Genomic DNA, 21440 nt, shown 5'->3' on the forward strand with positions numbered 1-21440 from the left:
TAAAGTGACTATGCGTAGATTATAAACAGAGAGTAGCAGCAGCGTAAAAGAGGGGTCTGGGTAGCCCTTTGATTAGCTGCTCAGGAGTCTTATGGCTTGGGGTTAGAGCTGTTAAGAAGTCTTTTGGTCCTCGACTTGGCACTCTGGTACCGCTTGCCGTGGAGTAGCATCGGAGTACAAAAGTTATTATAAAAACATAGGGCTTGTTTAGAATTAACTAAATTCAAAGACTTCATGTACAATGTAACCTCATTCAAAAATACTACAAAATGAGGGGTAGATTTTAAGAAACAACATTTGTGTTTGAAATATGTTTCCATAATAATACAATTATTGTAAATAAATGCAACATTTCTATCCTACATTAGGAAACCAAATCTGGCATTGTTATAAATTAAAGTGGGTTTAATAAGATTATTATATGTAAACCATATTGAAATGCATCCCAACAGGTTTTAGTGAGTTGACATGTGAAGAAAACATGTTCTGATGTTTTTCGTGTGGCTCAGTTGGTGCATGCATGTCGCTTGCAATGCCAGAATTGTGGGTTTAAGTCCCAAGGGGGTCTACTACAGAGAAGAAGAAATAAGTATGACATGTATGCGCTCACTACTGCAAGTCACTCTGGATAAGAGTGTCTGCTAAATGACGACAATGTAGAATAGCAGAGTTACAAAAAAGACAGTGGTCAAGGTTAAATATGTGTCTTAAGAAATCATTACATGGGTAAATGTCATTCAATGTTTTGAGATGAACAGAATTGATTTAGCTTTAGGTGATACACGAAAAGAAAGGTATCTGGTTGTTATTATGACTATATAAATCCTAGTGAAATCTTGTCATATATATTTCCGTTTCAAAGTTGAAGAGAAACACTCAGAAGTAAGAGTAGTTCTTAAGAAATTGCTATTGCATTTTATCTGAGAATTGACATCCATCTATAATTTGTGGAATTGCCTTAACTTCACGCCACTTCGATACAGTTCAGACCAGAAGTGATTTTCGTAGCAGGTTAGGATAGCATTTTCGATAACCTCCTAGCCCTTTTCCTAACGATAACAATTTTAAATGTCAACTTCAATGTGGTAGTGCCGTCCCAAGGACCCCAGATAGTAAGGATCCAGAAACAACCACGGCCTGCTGTTTTTTTATGTGCATGTCATGTTTTCCCAATCTAATGGGATATTCAGCATACTTTCTAAATAAGACATACAAATATAGAACATTGAAAGCATGGAAGAAGAAGAATTTAGGTAGTTTGCTAAATTTCAAATTACATGATGTTACCGAGAAGACCAATGATGTATAAAATAACAGAGAAGACAAGAGTCTGGAAGAACATGCACTGAGGCCTGAGTGTCATCAGCAGGATCCAGGCATGTTACATGTGAAGAAAGTGGACTGTGTTGCTTTTACAGCAATGATGGTAAACAGCACAGCGCAAAATGTAAAATATGTCAAGAAAGATTGACATCATTGTTTCTGCAGCTGAGGTATTTCTATGATTAGAAGATGTAACATCTGAGGCGCTACATGGATTAATGAATAGTGCGGTCCCACCCTCTCAGGTCCCACCCACCCTGTAGTGGAATTAACTTTTCTAGTGATTTCTTTCTTCACCGCCGTCCAGTTGGAGACGATAATACACGTTTTGCGTGTAGTTCGCCAATAAAACCAAAGAAGAAGAGTCTGAAAAACGACCAATCAAACGTATCGCCCCTCCCTCTTCCTCACGACAATCACACAAACGACGTGTTGGACGCTAACTAGCTAGCTATCTAAACTCAACTGGCCGTCTTCGTAGTGGCTGACAAGTTGGCTAGCTAACGTCACTTCTCCTTGCAGAATTAAAAACGAAACTACACATCAGGTGAATTTAAGTTTGCAACAAAACCGGGACAATGAAGACGCGGATAGACATGGATTTTGTACTTGTGTTCACGTTAGTTGCCTTCAGTACTTGTTCAGGATTCTACCTTCCGGGTTTAGCCCCAGTGAGCTTTTGTGAAGACGATAAAGGAGGTGATGATTGTCAGGTAAATTAACACGGATGGTGGTTTTCTTTGAAATATTAATGTTTTCAGATTGAAGTTTATAAATGTTCCATTTGTACTTTATCTCCTTCCTACTGGGCTAGCTAGCTAGGTGGTTAGTTAGTTGCTAACGTTAGCTACATGCTAACTAGTCAAGTGACACCAGGAGTAAGTTATTATTGTAACTAACGTTAGCTGAGAATTCAACTCCACGATACAATGGAGTTAAGTGGTGATGAGTTGGAAATACTACGGATTGCAGCAGCCCAAAAAATAACGCATTTGCACAGGACAAACATAGTTAGGTACAACAAGGTATGCATTAAATAATTGACATGTTTACCGTCTCGATGTAAGTTAGTCGGAGGTACACTCGGCCAAAACGCATCGCCACACAGATGTGGCGTTCTCAGCTATTATTATTACCGGTCATAAGCTAAACTATCAAAACGTTAACGTAACAAGGGGGGGTACGTGCTCACCCCCCTTCCGTACTCCCTGTGCACCCATGACTGCGTGGCCACGCAAGTCGCCAACTCGATCATCAAGTTTGCTTATGACACAGTGCTAGGCCTGATTGCCAACACTGGAGTGGTGCCAGGAAAATAACCTCTCCCTAAACATCAACCAAATGAAGGTGCTGATAGTGGACTACAGTAGACAGCAAAGAGAGCACGCCCCCATCCACAAAGAGAGCACGCCCCCATGGAGAGGGTCAAACGCCTCAAGTTCCTCAGCGTGCACATCACTTACAACCTGAAATGTTCCCTTCACACAGACAGCGTGGTGAAGGTGCAACAGCTCCTCTTCAACCTCAGAAGGCTGAAGAAATATGGCTTGGCCCTTAAGACCCTCATGAACTTCTACAGATGCACCATTGAGGGCATCCTGTTGGACTGTATCACCGCCTGGCATGGCAATTGCACCGCCCACAACTACAGGGCTCTCCAGAGGGTGGTGCGGTCACACATCACCGGGGGCACACTGCCTGCCCTTTAGGACATCTACAGCACCCAGTGTCACAGGAAGGTCAAGAAGATCATCAAGGACCTCAGCCACCCGAGCCACGGCCTGTTCATCCCGCTGCCATCTAGGAGACAGTACAGTTGCATCAAAGCTGGGACAGAGAGACTGAGAAACAGCTTCAATCTCCAGGCCATCAGACAGTCACCACTAGCCGGCCTCTGCCCAGTAGCCTGCCCTGAACTTCAGTCACCTTTATAGCCGGCTAACACCCGATACTCTACCCTGCTGCCCTATGTACATAGTAATAACACTGGTCACTTTAATAGTTTTTACATGCCGGTTTAACCACTTTATATGTATATACTGTATTCTAGTCATGGCTCATCCTATATAACTACTGCTGTACACGCCTTTTCTATTCATATATCTTTACACACCACAGTATGTACTGTATGTGTATACACACACACACACACACACACACACACACACACACACACACACACACACACACACACACACACACACACACACACACACACACACACACACACATATATATATATATAGTCGGGACAACAAGTATTTGATACACTGCCGATTTTTGCAGGTTTTCCTACTTACAAAGCATGTAGAGGTCTGTAATTTTTTTCATAGGTACACTTCAACTGTGAGAGACGGAATCTAAAACAAAAATCCAGAAAATCACATTGTATGATTTTTAAGTAATTAATTTGCATGACATAAGTATTTGATACATCAGAAAAGCAGAACTTAATATTTGGTACAGAAACCTTTGTTTGCAATTACAGAGATCATACGTTTCCTGTAGTTCTTGACCAGGTTTGCACACACTGCAGCAGGGATTTTGGCCCACTCCTCCATACAGACCTTCTCCAGATCCTTCAGGTTTCGGGGCTGTCGCTGGGCAATACGGACTTTCAGCTCCCTCCAAAGATTTTCTATTGGGTTCAGGTCTGGAGACTGACTAGGCCACTGCCGGACCTTGAGATGGTTCTTACGGAGCCACTCCTTAGTTGCCCTGGCTGTGTGTTTCGGGCCGTTGTCATGCTGGAAGACCCAGCCACGACCCATCTTCAATGCTCTTACTGAGGGAAGGAGGTTGTTGGCCAAGATCTCGCGATACATGGCCCCATCCATCCTCCCCTCAATACGGTGCAGTCGTCCTGTCCCCTTTGCAGAAAAGCATCCCCAAAGAATGATGTTTCCACCTCCATGCTTCACGGTTGGGATGGTGTTCTTTGGGTTGTACATTTACATTTACATTTAAGTCATTTAGCAGACGCTCTTATCCAGAGCGACTTACAAATTGGTGCATTCACCTTATGATATCCAGTGGAATAACCACTTTACAATAGTGCATCTAACTCTTTTAAGGGGGGGGGGGGGTTAGAAGGATTACTTTATCCTATCCTAGGTATTCCTTAAAGAGGTGGGGTTTCAGGTGTCTCCGGAAGGTGGTGATTGACTCCGCTGACCTGGCGTCGTGAGGGAGTTTGTTCCACCATTGGGGTGCCAGAGCAGCGAACAGTTTTGACTGGGCTGAGCGGGAACTGTACTTCCTCAGAGGTAGGGAGGCGAGCAGGCCAGAGGTGGATGAACGCAGTGCCCTTGTTTGGGTGTAGGGCCTGACTCTTTGTACTCATCCTTCTTCTTCCTCCAAACACGGCGAGTGGAGTTTAGATCAAAAAGCTCTATTTTTGTCTCATCAGACAACATGACCTTCTCCCATTCCTCCTCTGGATCATCCAGATGGTCATTGGCAAACTTCAGACGGGCCTGGACATGCGCCTGCTTGAGCAGGGGGACCTTGTGTGCGCTGCAGGATTTTAATCCATGACGGCGTAGTGTGTTACTAATGGTTTTCTTTGAGACTGTGGCCCCAGTTCTCTTCAGGTCATTGACCAGGTCCTGCCGTGTAGTTCTGGGCTGATCCCTCACCTTCCTCATGATCATTGATGCCCCACGAGGTGAGATCTTGCATGGAGCCCCAGACTGAGGGTGATTGACCGTCATCTTGAACTTCTTCTATTTTCTAATAATTGCGCCAACAGTTGTTGTCTTCTCACCAAGATGCTTGCCTATTGTCCTGTAGCCCATCCCAGCCTTGTGCAGGTCTACAATTTTATCCCTGATGTCCTTACACAGCTCTCTGGTCTTGGCCATTGTGGAGAGTTGGAGTCTGTTTGATTGAGTGTGTGGACAGGTGTCTTTTTATACAGGTAACGAGTTCAAACGGGTGCAGTTAATACAGGTAATGAGTGGAGAACAGGAGGGCTTCTTAAAGAAAAACGAACAGGTCTGTGAGAGCTGAAATTCTTACTGGTTGGTAGGTGATCAAATACTTATGTCATGCAATAAAATGCAAATTAATTACTTAAAAATCATACAATGTGATTTTCTGGATTTTTGTTTTAGATTCCGTCTCTCACAGTTGAAGTGTAACTATGAAAAAAATTACAGACCTCTACATGCTTTGTAAGTAGGAAAACCTGCAAAATCGGCAGTGTATCAAATACTTGTTCTCCCCACTGTATATATATTCCGGTCCCTGGCGTTGCTCGTTCTGACATTTTGTTGTTTTTATGAATTGGTATTACTGCCCCGTTGGAACTAAACACAAGCGTTTCACTTCACCTGCAATAACATCTGTGTACACGACCAATATACTGTAGCTACCCGCACAGACAGCTGTGTGTTATGTGTTAGGCTAGGAGGTGGTTGTGTTGTACTGACCAGTACCCGGTGTTCGCGGGGTCCGACATGTCAATCAACCTGCTATCTGCCAATCACGGGAATGCCTGGAATGTTCTGATGCCGGGCATCCTGGTGGTTGGCGGAGTGGCGTGGAGGGGGGTTGGGCAGGGGGGTGGAGCATTGGAAGTTAAGACCAGGTTCAGCCTTTGTTCTCTCTCTCTTACGTCTGGGCTTCACAAGAGAAGGTCACGATTGGCTTGTGGGTTATCTGTCATCTATTTGGCGTGTGCTACGGCCCAAACAGTAGCCTGTGTAAAGTTGGTTTAATAAACCGTCAATTCGCAAACTCAAGCCTCTGTCTGGACAATTGTTCATTTATGATCTAGTCAGGTCATTACAATACTTTGATTTCATTATTTGAAGTGGGCTATATGATATTTGACTATGTCCCAATTATTGTTCACTAGTTAGAGAACTAGACTTGATTTTTAGTTTGCCAAGATCATTAACTCGTTAGCTAGCAGCTTATGCCCCACGGCTGGCTGCTCAGTGGCTGGCTAGCTAGCTAGAAAAACATGAGTCATGCAATGCTTATCTTTTCATAAGGTTGACGAACAAGTCTGTTCAGATTGGTAATCCGTGCCTGGTTGTAAGTAAGTTACTCTATAGCTAACTAGCAGAGTTTGTAGCTAGAATAATGTTTGGAAAACATATTGTAATTTCTTTAAGTAGAAATGTTAGGCCCCTGTGTGTGTAATGATACAGATTGAAATGGCTAGGAACAATACCAATACTGACAACCCAATAATTATCCATGTCTTCCCTTGTCATTGTACTGTTGCATGCCTATATACAGACCCTCTCTCCTTCCTTACAGACTCTCATCCAGCTATTTGTGAATCGCTTGGACTCAGTAGAATCAGTTCTGCCCTATGAATATGATGTGTAAGTAGTTGCTCTGACTGGCACATACGTCTTTACTTTACCTTATTTTTGTTGGATCATTGCGCATTCATTGTTATCTCTTTTTTTCACAGCTTTGACTTCTGCAAAGATGTTAACGAGAGACGACCGTCTGAGAACCTGGGCCAGGTGCTATTTGGCGAGAGAATTGAGACGTCACCATACAAGGTGGAACTCAATCATCATATATCTTCCTTGGGGGGGGTAGTAGATCACCTTTAAATATTGCAGTAATATTTTGGGTTCTATTAATTGTTTGAATAAGTTCTAATCCCTGCTTGATTGAAGTCAACTAACAGCACCTCCCGAGTGGCGCAGTGGGTCTAAAACACTGCATCGCTGTGCTTGAGGCGTCACTACAGACCTGGGTTCGATTCCGACTACTACAGACCTGGGTTCGATCTCCCAGTCACAGCCGGCCGTGACTGGGAGACGCATGAGGCGGTGCACTATTGCCCCAGCGTCGTCCGGGTTAGGGGAGGGTTTAGCCGGCCGGGATTTAATTTCCCATCGCGCTCTGGCAGCTCCTCATGGAGGGCCGGGTGCCTGCAAGCTGATTTCGGTCGCCAGCTGGACGGCGTTTCCTCTGTCACATTGGTGCGGCTGGCTTCCGGGTTAATCGAGCAGTGTGTCAAGAAGCAGTGCGACTTGGCAGGGTTGTGTTTCGGAGGACGCATGGCTCTCGCCTCTCCCGAGTCCGTAGGGGAGTTGCAGCAATGGGGAGAAAATGTGGTTAAAATAATACTTACAGCAATACTGCTACTTGGAGCTATTTTCGCTCACATGTATGGTACGTGTAGTTAATTAATTAGGCTACACATATATTCCTAATTTCCTCTTTCTGCAATTGCTGTAATACCACCCACAGGCAGCCAATCAACCATTTCATTCTAATCTTATCTCCATTGTGCCGATGTCCACAGATTAACCCATCTTTCCCAGTATTATACAATTTTGCTATTTCCTTCTACAATACGAAGGATGTATTGCAAAAGGAAATGGCAAAATGGTATAATACTTTGACAGCGATGTCATAGGAGGACCTTGAACCTCCCTATTTGTAACATTTCTACTGATAGTGCACTAAAAATAAACAATTTACCTAAGAGTATAATGATATTTCCCATCATTGATTTGTGGTTTTTCAGATCCCCTAACAATGCAGTTTGCAGGTCCATCTGCAAACAGCGACTCTTCCTTGCAGGTTTCATTCATAGTCTGATCTACCACTGGGCTTTAATTACCCTAAAGGTCCTCTGGGCTCAGCTTTCAGGTATTGGATTGCATTGTTTTGTGTTGCTAAATCACTCCTGGAAAGACCGGTTAATCACGCTATCTTGTCTGCCCTCTTCTTCCTGTTATACCCAGTAGTTCTTATAAAGTAAAAAAAAATTCTCTCCTCCATTTTCCCTCAGTTCTCATTCAAAAAAGATGTGAAATGCCAGGAATTGTGCACCAAAGCCTATGTGAAGGGCAAACCTGAGGATAGGAACATGCTGGACTTCCTCAAGAGAGGAATGCAGTTGAACTACCAGCACCATTGGTGAGCTAATCTTTCTCATGAATAGGTTGAGATAATTGTACATAATTTTTCAGAAACCGTTCCACTTACCCCGCAAGCATAGTAGAGCCTCTTAGCATGACACTAATCCTATACAACGGGTTAACACTGTGTTTTTGCACAGCCTTTGGTTAGACAGATGGATGAACAGGAGACAGATTTGTTTAAACTAAAAACCCTGCAAGTGATTCCCCCCCCCCCAGTGTATTTAGAGTATTTTAATTGGATTTAACAAAATGTGTGTGTGTTCAGGATTGTTGACAACATGCCAGTCACCTGGTGCTATGATGTGGAAGACAGCCAGAAATACTGCAATCCTGGATTCCCCATTGGCTGCCTCGTCACTGCCGATGGCCGGGCTAAAGATGCCTGTGTCATCAATGTGAGCCATACTGTTACGTTGTCTCACATACAGGATGGTTGCCCAATATCAATCTGATAACGCCAGATATTTGAAGCTATGGCAATTGTAGTTCAAGCCAGGCTGTGTTGTGTTATAGTAATATAATAACACCATCATACGTTTAGACCTTGACTGAGACATGCTGTTTTTTGAATAGCTCTAATGATAACCTGTTTTGTACGTGGTTGTGTTTAGTATAAGTATGCACTATGGAATCTGGCGGTAATTGACTGGCATCTTTATCACTTTCAGTCGGAGTTCAACAAGAAGAATACGTTTTACGTCTTCAACCATGTGGCCATCAAAATCACCTACCACAATGGGGAGGGGGAGGGGTGGAGAGGAGCTCGTCTGGTGGCTGCCACACTGGAGCCCAAGAGGTAAGAACTTCAGAAAGGAAATCAGGTGTGTGTGTAAGCAGATGTATTCATTTTTCAATAGCAGCTCTTGAACTTATTGTCTCCGACGCTTCCTTGGGTGTTTATGAATATGCACTGTCCTATATTAATTTTAAAACTGTTTGCCACACGTTTGTTTGATTTGATTGTTGATCAGTGTCATTTCCACATTTCACAAGAGGAGGCCGGAACACCTACTTTTTTTTTTCTAGTGTCAAAGTAGGGCAAACGGACGAGAATATCAGATTCTTCAGGAGAATTCCAACCTACGGCCTCAAACACACACCGACATGCTCTGAATTTAATTCAAATATAAGCGGCAGTACTTAATTCTTCCGCTTGCCCAGATATAAGTGGATTTTTATATTTGTTTGATTGACAGTATCAAAAATGCTGATGCTGAAAAACCGACATGTGAAGGCCTTCCTATGGAGGTTCCTGTAGAGTTTGACAGTGACTTGAAGATCACATACACCTACTCTGTCACCTTCGAGGTATGTTAGACCAATAGAACGATTAACCACAAAATTGATTTGTTTTGCACATGTAAGTACACCATTTTTGAATTTGTGTGGTCCTCAGCATAGTTCATGAAGTATTCTCTTTTACGAATAATACTTTCTTCATTCACAGGAAAACAATGACATCAAGTGGGCCTCCAGATGGGATTACATTTTGGTCTCAATGCCTCACACCAACATCCAGTGGTTCAGGTCTGTTAGGTCTCTCAAGACAGCCCTCATAAGATACTTTTTATTATTATTATTATTATTATTTTTAATTAGGCAAGTCAGTTAAGAACACATTTTTATTTACAATGACGGCCTACCCCGGCCAAATCTTACAGTAGAGAAAATGTCTAACAGGACTTCCCTGAGAAAGCCCTTATATCCTAATAGGCAGACACATGTTCTGTAAACACCAGCCCGAGAAGCTTGTAGGAAGTCAAAACAAAAGGTAGTGACTTTGTTTGCTGCTAATATATCAGTGTTTCACAAAATACAATAATAATCAGTAAGTCCTCTGTCCTTGTACCTCCAGTCTGACGTCAATCACTATCAATAGATATCAGTTTAATCCATAACATACAGCATCAAGTTTAGTGACCATCAACCCACATCTTAAATGTCACAAACAGAACACTGGAACTCGTGTCTAACAGAAACTCCAAATATGCTAAACATTGTGTTGGTCGCTCTAAATGTGATAGGAACTTTAGTCATGTTAAATATTCCCATTCCAGTGCTGTTATACAGTAGATTAGAATATGGTGCTCATCTACTGCTGTTAGTCATGTTAATGGTGTATGACTTGTGTTCTTTCCAGCATTATGAACTCTCTGGTCATCGTGCTCTTCCTGTCTGGCATGGTGGCTATGATAATGCTGAGGACTCTGCACAAGGACATCGCCAGGTATAACCAGGTGGACCAGGTAAACCAGATTATTCTATTGTACACAAATGAATCCATCAAGAGTGAATGGGTGAGTCGGACATAGCAGAGGATTTGTCTGCCAAAAGTTAATGTGTGTTCTGTTTCTTACCGACCCACAAGAATGAAACCCTTGTAACATTTCACATTCACAGGGAGACTTGATAAAGGTTCCATCACCACAAGGAAAATCCATATCCTATGTAAGCTTATCGAAAGCCATTTGAGCACAAACTGGGGATTGGTGTTGTGATTTCTGGGAGCTGTCTCTTGAGGCGTCATAAAACTTCAACCTTTTTAAAATGTGGTGTAGTGCAGGCCATCATTTTACAGCCGCCAAGTCATTTGAGTAAAAAAACAAAAAAAGATTCCATCAATGTTTGTCTGCTTTTCGGCTAAGCTGAGAGTTCATGTCTACACCATATTTTACAGCCATTGGCTAATGTGGTAACGTCATGTGTCTTGATGTGTTTTTTGCTGCACTGGCATGTGTTAGACAAGCTGGAAGATAGGCTAATGACTCACTCTTGGTGATTTGGCTGATCCGTAACAAAGCAATTTATATGTGCATAACTTTGACCGTTCTCTTGGTTCTGATTGGTTGTGATTCACTCTAACCCAATAGGAGGATGCCCAGGAGGAGTCTGGGTGGAAGCAGGTGCACGGGGATGTGTTCCGGCCTCCAAGGAAGGGCATGCTGCTTTCTGTGTTCCTCGGCCAGGGAACCCAGATCTTCATCATGACCTTCATCACCCTCTGTAAGTAACTCTTCCTCAGATACTTTAATAAGCAATGTAAACTCGCAATGCATTACAGCGTCTTCAGAATAGTTTTTCTTTAGTGTAATAGTCATTACCGTCTCTTATTTTACTTGAGTAATAGTGTTTGTATAACTGTAGTATGAGTATTCTGTATAGTGATGTAGGTTTGTCTCCTCTAGTCCTGGCCTGCTTGGGGTTCCTGTCTCCAGCTAACCGAGGGGCTCTGATGACCTGTTCTGTGGTGCTGTGGGTTCTGCTCGGGACCCCTGCAGGATACGTGTCGTCACGCCTCTACAAGAGTAAGCCTCGTTTACACACACATCAGCGTACCACACGTGAATGAACAAATTGAGATTTGAGGTTTAGAAAGGTACGATATAAATGCAAAGCCAGATCATTGTCAGTTCAGGACCATGACATTCCATCCAACCATTCAGTTAGATATGTATTTCTGTTCTGTCTGAACATTCTCTCTATTCTGTATGCCCTGCTTATCATTTGAACCCTTATTTTCCTGTGTCCTCAGCTTTCGGTGGTGAGAAATGGAAGACCAATGTCCTGTTGACAGCACTGTTGTGTCCAGGGTAGGTCGGCTGTTCTCATTTGTAAAAATGTAATGTAACTAGGCAAGTCAGTTAAGAACAAATTCTTATTTACAATGACGGCCTCATACTGTAGCATCCAAAGCTGCATTCATTTGACACACTCTCCTCCGTACCAGGGAGATGTGTACAGAAGCTTCACGTCTCTCCTTTCTTTCTCTCGCTTCCCCCCAGGATTGTATTTGCAGACTTCTTCCTGATGAACTTGATCCTGTGGGTGGAGGGATCGTCGGCTGCCATCCCCTTCGGCACGCTAGTGGCTATCTTAGCTCTGTGGTTTGGCATCTCCGTGCCCCTCACCTTCGTCGGCGCCTACTTCGGCTTCAAGAAACCTGTGAGTCCAAAATCAGACCCCCTCCCCTGTCCATGTAATCTCAATTACAAAACGGATCCTAGATCAGCAGTCCTACTTTAAGATGGATTATTACTACGGACCATGATATTTTGTCCATGTTAATACCCAGCCCTTGTTTAGTTTTTTAGTTTTTTTTGTATTTCGTACAACTTTCCATGTCTTGGTGAGTTATCACACCTCTGTCTTGCTCCATTTTACAGGCCATTGAGCAGCCAGTGAGAACCAACCAGATCCCCAGACAGATCCCAGAACAGTCCTTCTTCACCAAGCCTGTCCCCGGCATCGTCATGGGGGGCATCCTGCCCTTCGGCTGCATCTTCATCCAGCTCTTCTTCATCCTCAACAGCATCTGGTAGGGGGGGAAAAACAGTAATACAATTGTGTGTCTGTCATCTGTACGACCATCTGTCTGTGTCTTTCTGGTTGAAGCAACTCACCTGCTTAGCTGGGAGTCTTGTTTGACTGATTGATGTCATAAAGTTAAAAATAAATAAATGTAATCTTCTGTTCCAGGTCTCACCAGATGTACTACATGTTTGGTTTCCTCTTCCTGGTCTTCATCATCCTCCTCATCACCTGCTCTGAGGCCACCATCCTGCTGTGCTACTTCCACTTGTGTGCAGAGGTGAGAGGAAACTACTGTTCACGGGTCTTTCTCTCAGAGTAATGGTCTACTGAAACGTTTAGGTGTTAAGTTACTGAAATGTGGACTGTGGTGTACTACGAAATAACATTGCAAACATTTTCCAGGGTAGAGTTTCCTGGGACTTCCCAGTGGGCGAAATGGGTGGAAATGACATCACAATGACTTAATTTCGACTGCTGGCTTACTACTTACGTAATGATGATGTATTCGACTGTTTACAGTCAGACTGTCACTGTCTGTAGCCTAACCTACGTCCTGTTTCCTGTAGGACTATCACTGGTGGTGGCGCGCCTTCCTGACCAGCGGCTTCACGGCGGTCTACCTGTTCGTCTACGCCGTCCACTACTTCTTCTCCAAGCTGCAGATCGTAGGAGCCGCCAGCACCATCCTCTACTTCGGCTACACCTCTATCATGGTGCTCATATTCTTCCTCTTCACAGGTGAGTGAACTGGGAACACTGCGCAAGCCAGGTTTTGATTGGGATACTAAAACAGGTTGGCGTCACCTCAATGAAACATTTACCTTGTGTAATTTGCAAAGACCCGTCCTATTGTTTGTTCACGGACTATGGTTAAGAGGCATTAACTTGCCCATCCTTCAACGCCAAGTACTTCGGTGTCAAGAGTGCTGCTGCTTGCAGTTTTATGAATGACAGTGACGGGTCCTCTGTAGTAGCTATCTGTGTGTTCACAGAATTCGATAGTAATCGGCGTGTTCTCTGTCCCGGTACCTCCAGTCTGGCATCATTCACTATCAACGGATGAGAACAGTCCATCCAACAACCAGCTCCAAGTTTAGTGACCATCAACCTGCATCTAGAGGCGTCACAAACAGAACACTGTAAAACATGTGTATAACAGAAAGGGTCAAATGTATAAATATGCTGAACGTGTTAATTACTCTAAACTGAATATGAGCTTTATTGATCTTACGTTTCTGCATGGGGAATGGGAATTGGTTCGTTTCTGAAGAATCCCAGTAGGTTAATGTCAGAAGGAACAGCTCGGCCCATTCCTGTAAACATTTACTTAGGATGCAGGAACTCGTATCCTGTTCCAGTGACGGCATAAACCTAGGAATGCACTAGTGTTGCGACACTTTTGTTGGTTCAACCCCCCCCCCCCCCCCCCCCCCCTCCCCCTTGTGACAGGTGTCACACCTCTGGTTTTACTGGCAGTTCAGCTCAGTGGAGGAGCCTCAGAGGGAGAAGGAGGGAACATCCTCAGTGAATTTCAGAAACATTTTAAATAGTGAGACATTAAAGTGATCCTTTTTAGAGAACTATACTAAACTTTCAGCATGAGCTGACATGTTGTCCACCCAATCAAAGGAACAGAGAATGAATCTAGTACTGAAAGCATAAGCTACAGCTAGCATGTGGTGATTTAGTTGACAGTTTAACAAATTAATTTCTTAAATGGAGGGGCTAGCTATATTTGTATTTTTTCTCCAGTTACTTAGCTAATGAATGCAGCTAGTTTAGTCTACTCAAATAGGGATGCTATCTATGTTAGCTAGCTGGCTATTGCTATCAAACACTGGAACTCTTCCAAGTCAAGGTAAGCTTTTGGTTTTATTAATTTATTGCCACTGGGGCTCCTTGGTGTAACTGCTCTAGTAGTTATGTTGACTATGACATTGGCTAATATGGGGAAAACGATGTAGGCTGTGTGTAGAGGCTAACAGTTATGATATGAAGGTTTGGATTTTTTTTTTTTTTTTTTTTTTGCCTGGTCAGGCAGCTGATGTGTTGTCCACCATTGTTCCTGTGCCCAAGAAAGCATAGGTAACGGAACTAAATGTAACATTCACTTCTGTCATCATGAAGTGCTTTGAGAGACTAGTCAAGGCTCATATCAACTCTACCTTACCGGACACCCTAGACCCACTTCAATTTGCTTACCGGCCCCAATAGATCCACAGACGATGCCATCGCACTGTATTCCGCCCTATCCCATCTGGACGAGAGGAATACCTATGTAAGAATGCTGTTCATTGACTATAGCTCAGCGTTCAACACCATAGTACCCTCCAAGCTCATCATTAAGCTCAGGGTCCAGGGTCTGAACCTCGCCCTGTGCAACTGGGTCCTGGACTTTCTGACGGGCCATCCCCAAGTGGTGAAGGTAGGAAACAACACCGCCACTTCACTGATCCTCAACACAGGGGCCCCACAAGGGTGCATGCTCAGCCCCCTCCTGTACTCCCTTTTCACCCATGACAGCGTGGCCACGCAAGCATCAAACTTAATCATCAAGCTTGCAGACAACTCAACAGTAGTAGGCCTGATTGCCAATAATGACGAGACAGCCTACAGGGAGGAGGTGAGGGCCCTGGGAGAGTGGTGGCAGGAAAATAACCTCTCGCTCAAAGTCAACAGAACAAAGGAGCTGATTGTGGACTTCAGAAAACAGCAGAGGGAGCACCCCCCTATCCACTAAAACCCTCACCAACTTTTACAGATGCACAATTGAGAGCATCCTGTCGGGCTGTATCACCGCCTGGTACGGCAACTGCACCGCCCGCAACCGCAGGGCTCTCCAGAGGGTGGTGAGGTCTGCGCAAAGCATCACCGGGGGCAAACTACCTGCTCTCCAGGACACCTACAGCACCCAGTGTCACAGGAAGGCCAAAAATCAAAGCTGGGACCGAGAAGCTGTTTTTCAGCCTCTATCTCAAGACCGTCAGACTGTTAAATAGCCATCACTAGCCGGCTTTCACCCGGTTTACTTAACCCTGCACCTCAGAGGCTGCTGCCCTATATACGTAGACTTGGAATCACTGGCCACTTTAGTATGTATCAATTTATATATTTCTTAATTCCATTATTTTACTTCTAGATGTGTGTATTGTTGTGAACTGTTAAATACTACTGCACTGTTGGAGCTAGGAACACAAGCATTTCACTACACCCGCAATAACATCTGCTAAATATGTGTATGTGACCAATACAAACAGCATGATCCCTTTGATCGTTGTATAATTCCTTCTCGCATCTACGCGCTCTGCTCCTGTCACATTTTCCTATCATTTGTGGATTTCAGTGCACAAATGAAATTGTATGTGGCTGCTATGAAAGTGAACTGTGATCAGGGGTGTATTAATTCCGTCGATTCTGTTAAACATTTATTAAATGGAAGTAAACTGAATGAAAAGGGGATAAACATACCTGAATTTGTGCAATAGAAACGCTTGTTTGCAACTGTTGGGCTAATGATTACACCCTAGATCAGCTAGATGCAGGCAATAGTGTGCAAGGCGGTATTGTGTCACTGTAACCTTGATCACAAAAAAAAATTCTGTCGACCTGTGCACCTACATTGTAAACTTTTCATAGGCTAGGTTGTAGCAACCTCATGATGGGTATAGGGAAATTGAGTATCATGTAGTAGCCTAAATCTATCAATGTTACATTGAGCTGGGTGAATGGAATATGAATGACAGTCATCCAATATGCTGTAATAGAAATGAGGCCATGGTACAGCTACACTGTGCTAAATGTAGACTTTTACTGCAGATGTCTCCGATTTACAGCAACGTCTTAAAGATGTCTTTGTTGATGCTGGAGTGGATCCTTGAAACAGACTATATAAAGGCAATTTTTATGCTTGATCATAATGTTAAAGGAATAGTGTGCAGTTAGCTTGTAGTATAAATGTGGTCATTTATACTGCAGAGAAACAGACCAGTGTTATGAATCGGTTATATTTAGTGACTTTGCCTCTTCCTGGTTCCTGTGCCAAGTCTGGCACTGAGCAGCTCATTCATATGCTGAGAGGAGGTGACATGACAAGGCTGCCCTCTGTCAGGTCTAGAAAGGCCAGACTGACTGTTCTACACAGTAAACCCCTCTCACTCAACTGTATTGGGGGTGGGGGGGGAAACTGGTCAGAGGAGTGTTGGCGTAACAGCACTCAGCCTTGCTCTCTGGCCACCTCTCCATGTTCCTGCTCATGCATTATACAGTGCATTCGAAAAGTATTCAGTTCCCTTGACTTTTTCCCCCTCATCAATCTACACACAATACCCCATAATGACAAAGCAAAAACAGTTTTTTAGAAATGTTTGTAAATGTATTAAAAATAAAAAACAAATCCAATTTACGTAGGTATTCAGACCCTTTACTCAGTACTCTGTTGAAGCACCTTAGGCAGTGATTACAGCCTCGTCGTCTTGGGTATGACGCTACAAGCTTGGCACATCTGTATTTGGGGAGTTTCTCCCATTCTTCTCTGCAGATCCTCTCAAGCTCTGTCAGGTTGGATGGGGAGCGTCGCTGCACAGCTATTTTCAGGTCTCTCCAGAGATGTTAGATCAGGTTCAAGTCCGGGCTCTGGCTGGGACACTCAAGGACATTCAGTGACTTGTCCCGAAGCCACTCCTGCATTGTCTTGGCTGTGTGCTTAGGGTTTTTGGAATGTGAACCTTCGCCCCAGTCTGAGGTCCTGAGCGCTCTGAAGCAGGTTTTCATTAACGATCTCTCTGTACTTTAATCCGGTCATCTTTCCCTTGATCCTGACTAGTCTCCCAGTCCATGCCGCTGAAAAACATCCCCACAGCATGATGCTGCCACCACCATGCTTCACCGTAGGGATGGTGCCAGGTTTCCTCCAGACGTGACGCTTGGCATTCAGGCCATAGAGTCCAATCTTGGTTTCATCAGACCAGATAATCTTGTTTCTCGTGGTCTGAGAGTCCTTTAGGTGCCTTTTTGGCAAACTCCAAGCGGGCTACCCATGTGCCTTTTATCGAGGAGTGGCTTCCGTCTGGCCACTCTACCATAAAGGCCTGATTTGGTGGAGTGCTGCAGAGATGGTTGTCCATCTGGAATGTCTCTGAATGTCCTTGAGTTGCCCAGCCAGAGCCCGGACTTGAACCCGATCTAACATCTCTGGAGAGACCTGAAAATTTCTGTGCAGCGACACTGCCCATCCAACTTATGTAAATGTGATATTTCCATATTTTTTTTTATAGATTTGTAACATTTTCTAAAAACCCTGTTTTTGCTTTGTTATTATGGGGTATTTTGTGTAGATTGTGGAGGGGGTGGGGGGGAGAAACAATTTAATAAATTTAAGAATAAGGCTGTAACAAAATGTGGAAAAATTAACAGACGTATTAGGCATTGCTGCTTGTAGTACTTGATCTGTGGTTAACCATCCTAAAGGTATTCGTTTTACAGATTGCGACTTTCGTCTCCTAGAAAATCGATGTGGGGCCGTGCCCAATTTACCAGTTGCCATGGCTTCTATTAGATGCACCAGCATCCCTGACTACGGCTGTTATGGCAACTTCCCCGCGCTGGCACTCAAAATATATAGCTGTGTACCTTGAGAGCAATGTGGGCGTTTACTTCGTATCCACACACAACAATGCTGTGATGAACAGAGCTGCCTCCCTCTGTCCTTACTGTGGTGTGGAACAGTTAGAAATGGACAAAGGGTTGACATGGTAACAGCGCTCTTTGGCGCATTCTGGCCTTGTCTTACACACCCACACACATATGTGACATAGGACACCATGTAAGGAAAGTCGATACAAAACTACTACTGAAGCCATTCGTTTTTTCCCATAGTTGGCCTGTGGTTTTATGATGACATCCTCATAGAAACTTGGCATTTTAAGGCCAAATAAGTAGCCTGTATTGCTGGAGCAGTGTCAGACCCTATCTTAAGACTGGGATAATCAGTATTGGAAAGGGCTGGCAGAAGATCATCGCTACCCAAAATAAATCCAATAAAAAGATCTTCATTCTCCCGGCCACTCAGGATCTTCATCTGAATAATCCTAATCTGCCCTATTTCTAATTGCCTTTTTAAGAAAAGACGTTTCTTATTTCTTTCCTTTTCACTTCCTCTAAACTTTGATCAAAACTAAAGCCGGGAGTTTCTTGTACGTCCCCCATTGAGCCGTCAGATACAGGCTTTGAGTTTGACGAATTCTTCATCTCCTGGGATTTTGCCCAATTAACATTTTATCTACTGGCTTCTCTCCAGAGAGGAGCTCAAACAAACTGAGCTATCTCTTGATTTCTTTCTGCCAAACGGAATGCTGGTTGGTGCCTACTGCCTTGGCAGACTTGTGGCTTCATCTTCTTTTTTTCCAGCCACCTCTTTCAATCGGAATTGATCAGCCTTTTAAAGGAGGAAAATTTGGTGGCGCTGAGTGGGATAGCGAGCCGGGCGGCTATAAGATGTGACGCCAGGGTTATTTTGGGAGCGTATGCTCCTGAAGTGCCACGCCCTGAGCCTCTTTCATTAGTTTTGTGTTTTTATTCATTCGTTTCTGGTCCCCTCCTCCCCGTGCTCCACGGGGCCTGCGTCTCACTGCTAAAATCATCCCTGTGTAGATGAAACCGCATCCCGTTCAAATGCCACACGCACCTTACCTCTCTGCCTTACCCAGGCGTTTCAATAGGCTGATGTGGGTTCTTGCAAGATTACAAATTCAATGTTTTTTGTTTTTTTCAAGTTCAGTGTCCTAACGTGACCCTTTCTTGCTAGGGCAATGTGCAAATATGTAGTATGTATGAGTGTCTGTACGAGACGTGTACAATGCGTCTGACATGGGTAATGTGCAATGTATGTATTATGTTGCGTGTAATGTACACTGTGTAATTTGTATACAGCAGTAATGTGTGTCTAAAGACAATTTTCCCCTCTAGAAATTCATCCCTGTCCTTTCTTCTCAGGTACCATTGGCTTCTTTGCCTGCTTCTGGTTTGTAAATAAAATCTACAGTGTGGTCAAGGTGGACTAAAGGAAGGAGGCCCGGACTCCCTGCTCTCCCAGTGCAGTGCTTTTACAGTGGACCGTTATGAGGAAAGGAAGCCCTTTGAATACACTCTGACTTGAAACCATCACATATCTCAGAAAAGACCTGAAGAGGGCCTTCCTTTGTTTAAGCTCGGAAACTTAATATGTTGCTGTCATTGTTTTTGCTTTTACCGTCTGCTTAAGATTAAGTGACGCTTGATTTGACTTGCACCGTGATCCTCCAGGTTAGTTCCAAATATCTAATTGAACGGGCGACTACGTAGGGGTGGGTGGTGAAGGATGAGCCGAAATGCTTTTATTTTCCGTTTCTAATGTAAATCAAATACGTACTTTATTTTGCTTTTATATTCTCAGAACCCCAAACGTCTATTTACGTGTTTTGTTTTTCACCAACTCCGCTGTAATGAGAATATATAAATGTTGATACTTTAAAAATGTGACCTAATATGGAACTGTTCTTTTAAAAAAAAAAAATGGGGGGGGAATGTTTGTTGGTTTTATCTGTTTGGACAGGTGAAGATGGGGGCTATAGAATCCTAACCATTAATGGCCTGTATTATAGTTTACTGTATAAATTACCTTGCCATGATAGAATCTATTTGTTCTCTTATTTTTATGGCTATATTTTGGTTTATGAAAATAAGAATAAATAGCAACCGTGGTTATGAAGCACGTGGGAGATTAATTTGCTATAACAGTGGAAATGTAAGCCCACGCTTATGACTCATCGACATTATATATATATATATATCATTTTTGGGGGTTTGTAATATCTCACATGGCACAGGAGAAAGCAAGTTGGTAGTTGACGCAAATGCATTACAGTATTTCTTATTAGGTAACTTACTGTAACTAATATGTATAAAACTACTGCGTTTTTTTTCTTTTTAGCAGTGGAGTCATCGCCTAAGGTGATAATGTTTTTACAAATAATAAATACATTTGATTCATTGGAAAGAGCTACTGCATTTTCACTTCCTGTATACTCTCAGATGGAACTTGGTGACGTCATTTGAACATTTCCCCACCTTTTTAAAGAGGCAACCCGGGATTGCTACATACATTTTTTTTTACTTAAATTAATGATATACAGGCGTTGATTCTTGAAGAATATAACACTTTACCAAAACAAGTGACTGGGTTGCCTTTTTGTTTTTCAAATGCCGGATTGCCTCTTTAAAGGAAAAGCATCACTCTTACTGACATTGCATTGAAGGAGTTCTGTTCAGCGTTGTTGAAACTCACATTTTATTAATTTTTATAAATGAACACATCCTCGGACCATGTTGAAAATTATGAACAATAAAAAAAGCACAATAGAAATCCTCACATCTCTAGGACTGCATATAAAACATGTTATTTACTTTAGTTTCACTATGACATATTCAACAGGAAACATATCACACGGTACTTTTTACAATAGTGTCTATTGTCAACTATCTCTCTGAGTCAACTACCTTTTAAACAAAATAGCTGAAAACTGAGATTCTCAGCACTCGAGTCCATTTCACTCATACGTAACACTTCAGCCTCTCAACATGCATACAGATTACACTTGCTGAAGGACTTCCACTCAGAACAGAGAAGAACCAATGTTGAAAAGAACTACTGTAACTACAACATCAGCACCATGCTCCAGTTTGGTAACCAACAGGTCTGTGATGAGCTTGCTTTAGATTGAACAATTTCACTTGAGGTACTATGAAAACCAACTGTTATGGTTCCTCAAGACCATGGACAGAGACTGATCTCTACATGAACTGTACATTCAGCATGGCTTTGAGCAATACATTTCCGAATCAATATGCAAACATTTGTATGAGTTA

The 21440-nt window shown here is 43.1% G+C and overlaps 1 protein-coding gene across 2 annotated transcripts; it reads left to right on the top strand.

The window, feature by feature from the left end:
• The first annotated feature begins 1732 nt into the window (after nucleotides 1-1732).
• LOC139574237 (transmembrane 9 superfamily member 2-like) lies at nucleotides 1733-20571 on the top strand. 2 transcript variants are annotated; one of them, XM_071398628.1, is made up of 18 exons: nucleotides 1761-2036; nucleotides 6595-6662; nucleotides 6755-6848; nucleotides 8096-8223; nucleotides 8494-8623; nucleotides 8897-9024; nucleotides 9425-9536; nucleotides 9676-9755; nucleotides 10369-10474; nucleotides 10629-10676; nucleotides 11099-11231; nucleotides 11414-11533; nucleotides 11761-11818; nucleotides 12011-12170; nucleotides 12392-12543; nucleotides 12705-12816; nucleotides 13106-13277; nucleotides 19530-20571. In XM_071398628.1, the coding sequence occupies exons 1-18, from the start codon at nucleotides 1902-1904 to the stop codon at nucleotides 19595-19597; spliced, it is 2004 nt and encodes a 667-aa protein (XP_071254729.1). In that variant the 5' UTR covers nucleotides 1761-1901; the 3' UTR covers nucleotides 19598-20571. The 2 variants fall into 2 exon arrangements, with proteins under 2 accessions (XP_071254730.1, XP_071254729.1); XM_071398629.1 differs by lacking the exon at nucleotides 10629-10676 and having other exon boundaries at nucleotides 1733-2036.
• Nucleotides 20572-21440: the final 869 nt, after the last annotated feature.

This window comes from Salvelinus alpinus, chromosome 4 (assembly GCF_045679555.1).
Source record: "Salvelinus alpinus chromosome 4, SLU_Salpinus.1, whole genome shotgun sequence".
Lineage (NCBI taxonomy): Eukaryota > Metazoa > Chordata > Actinopteri > Salmoniformes > Salmonidae > Salvelinus > Salvelinus alpinus.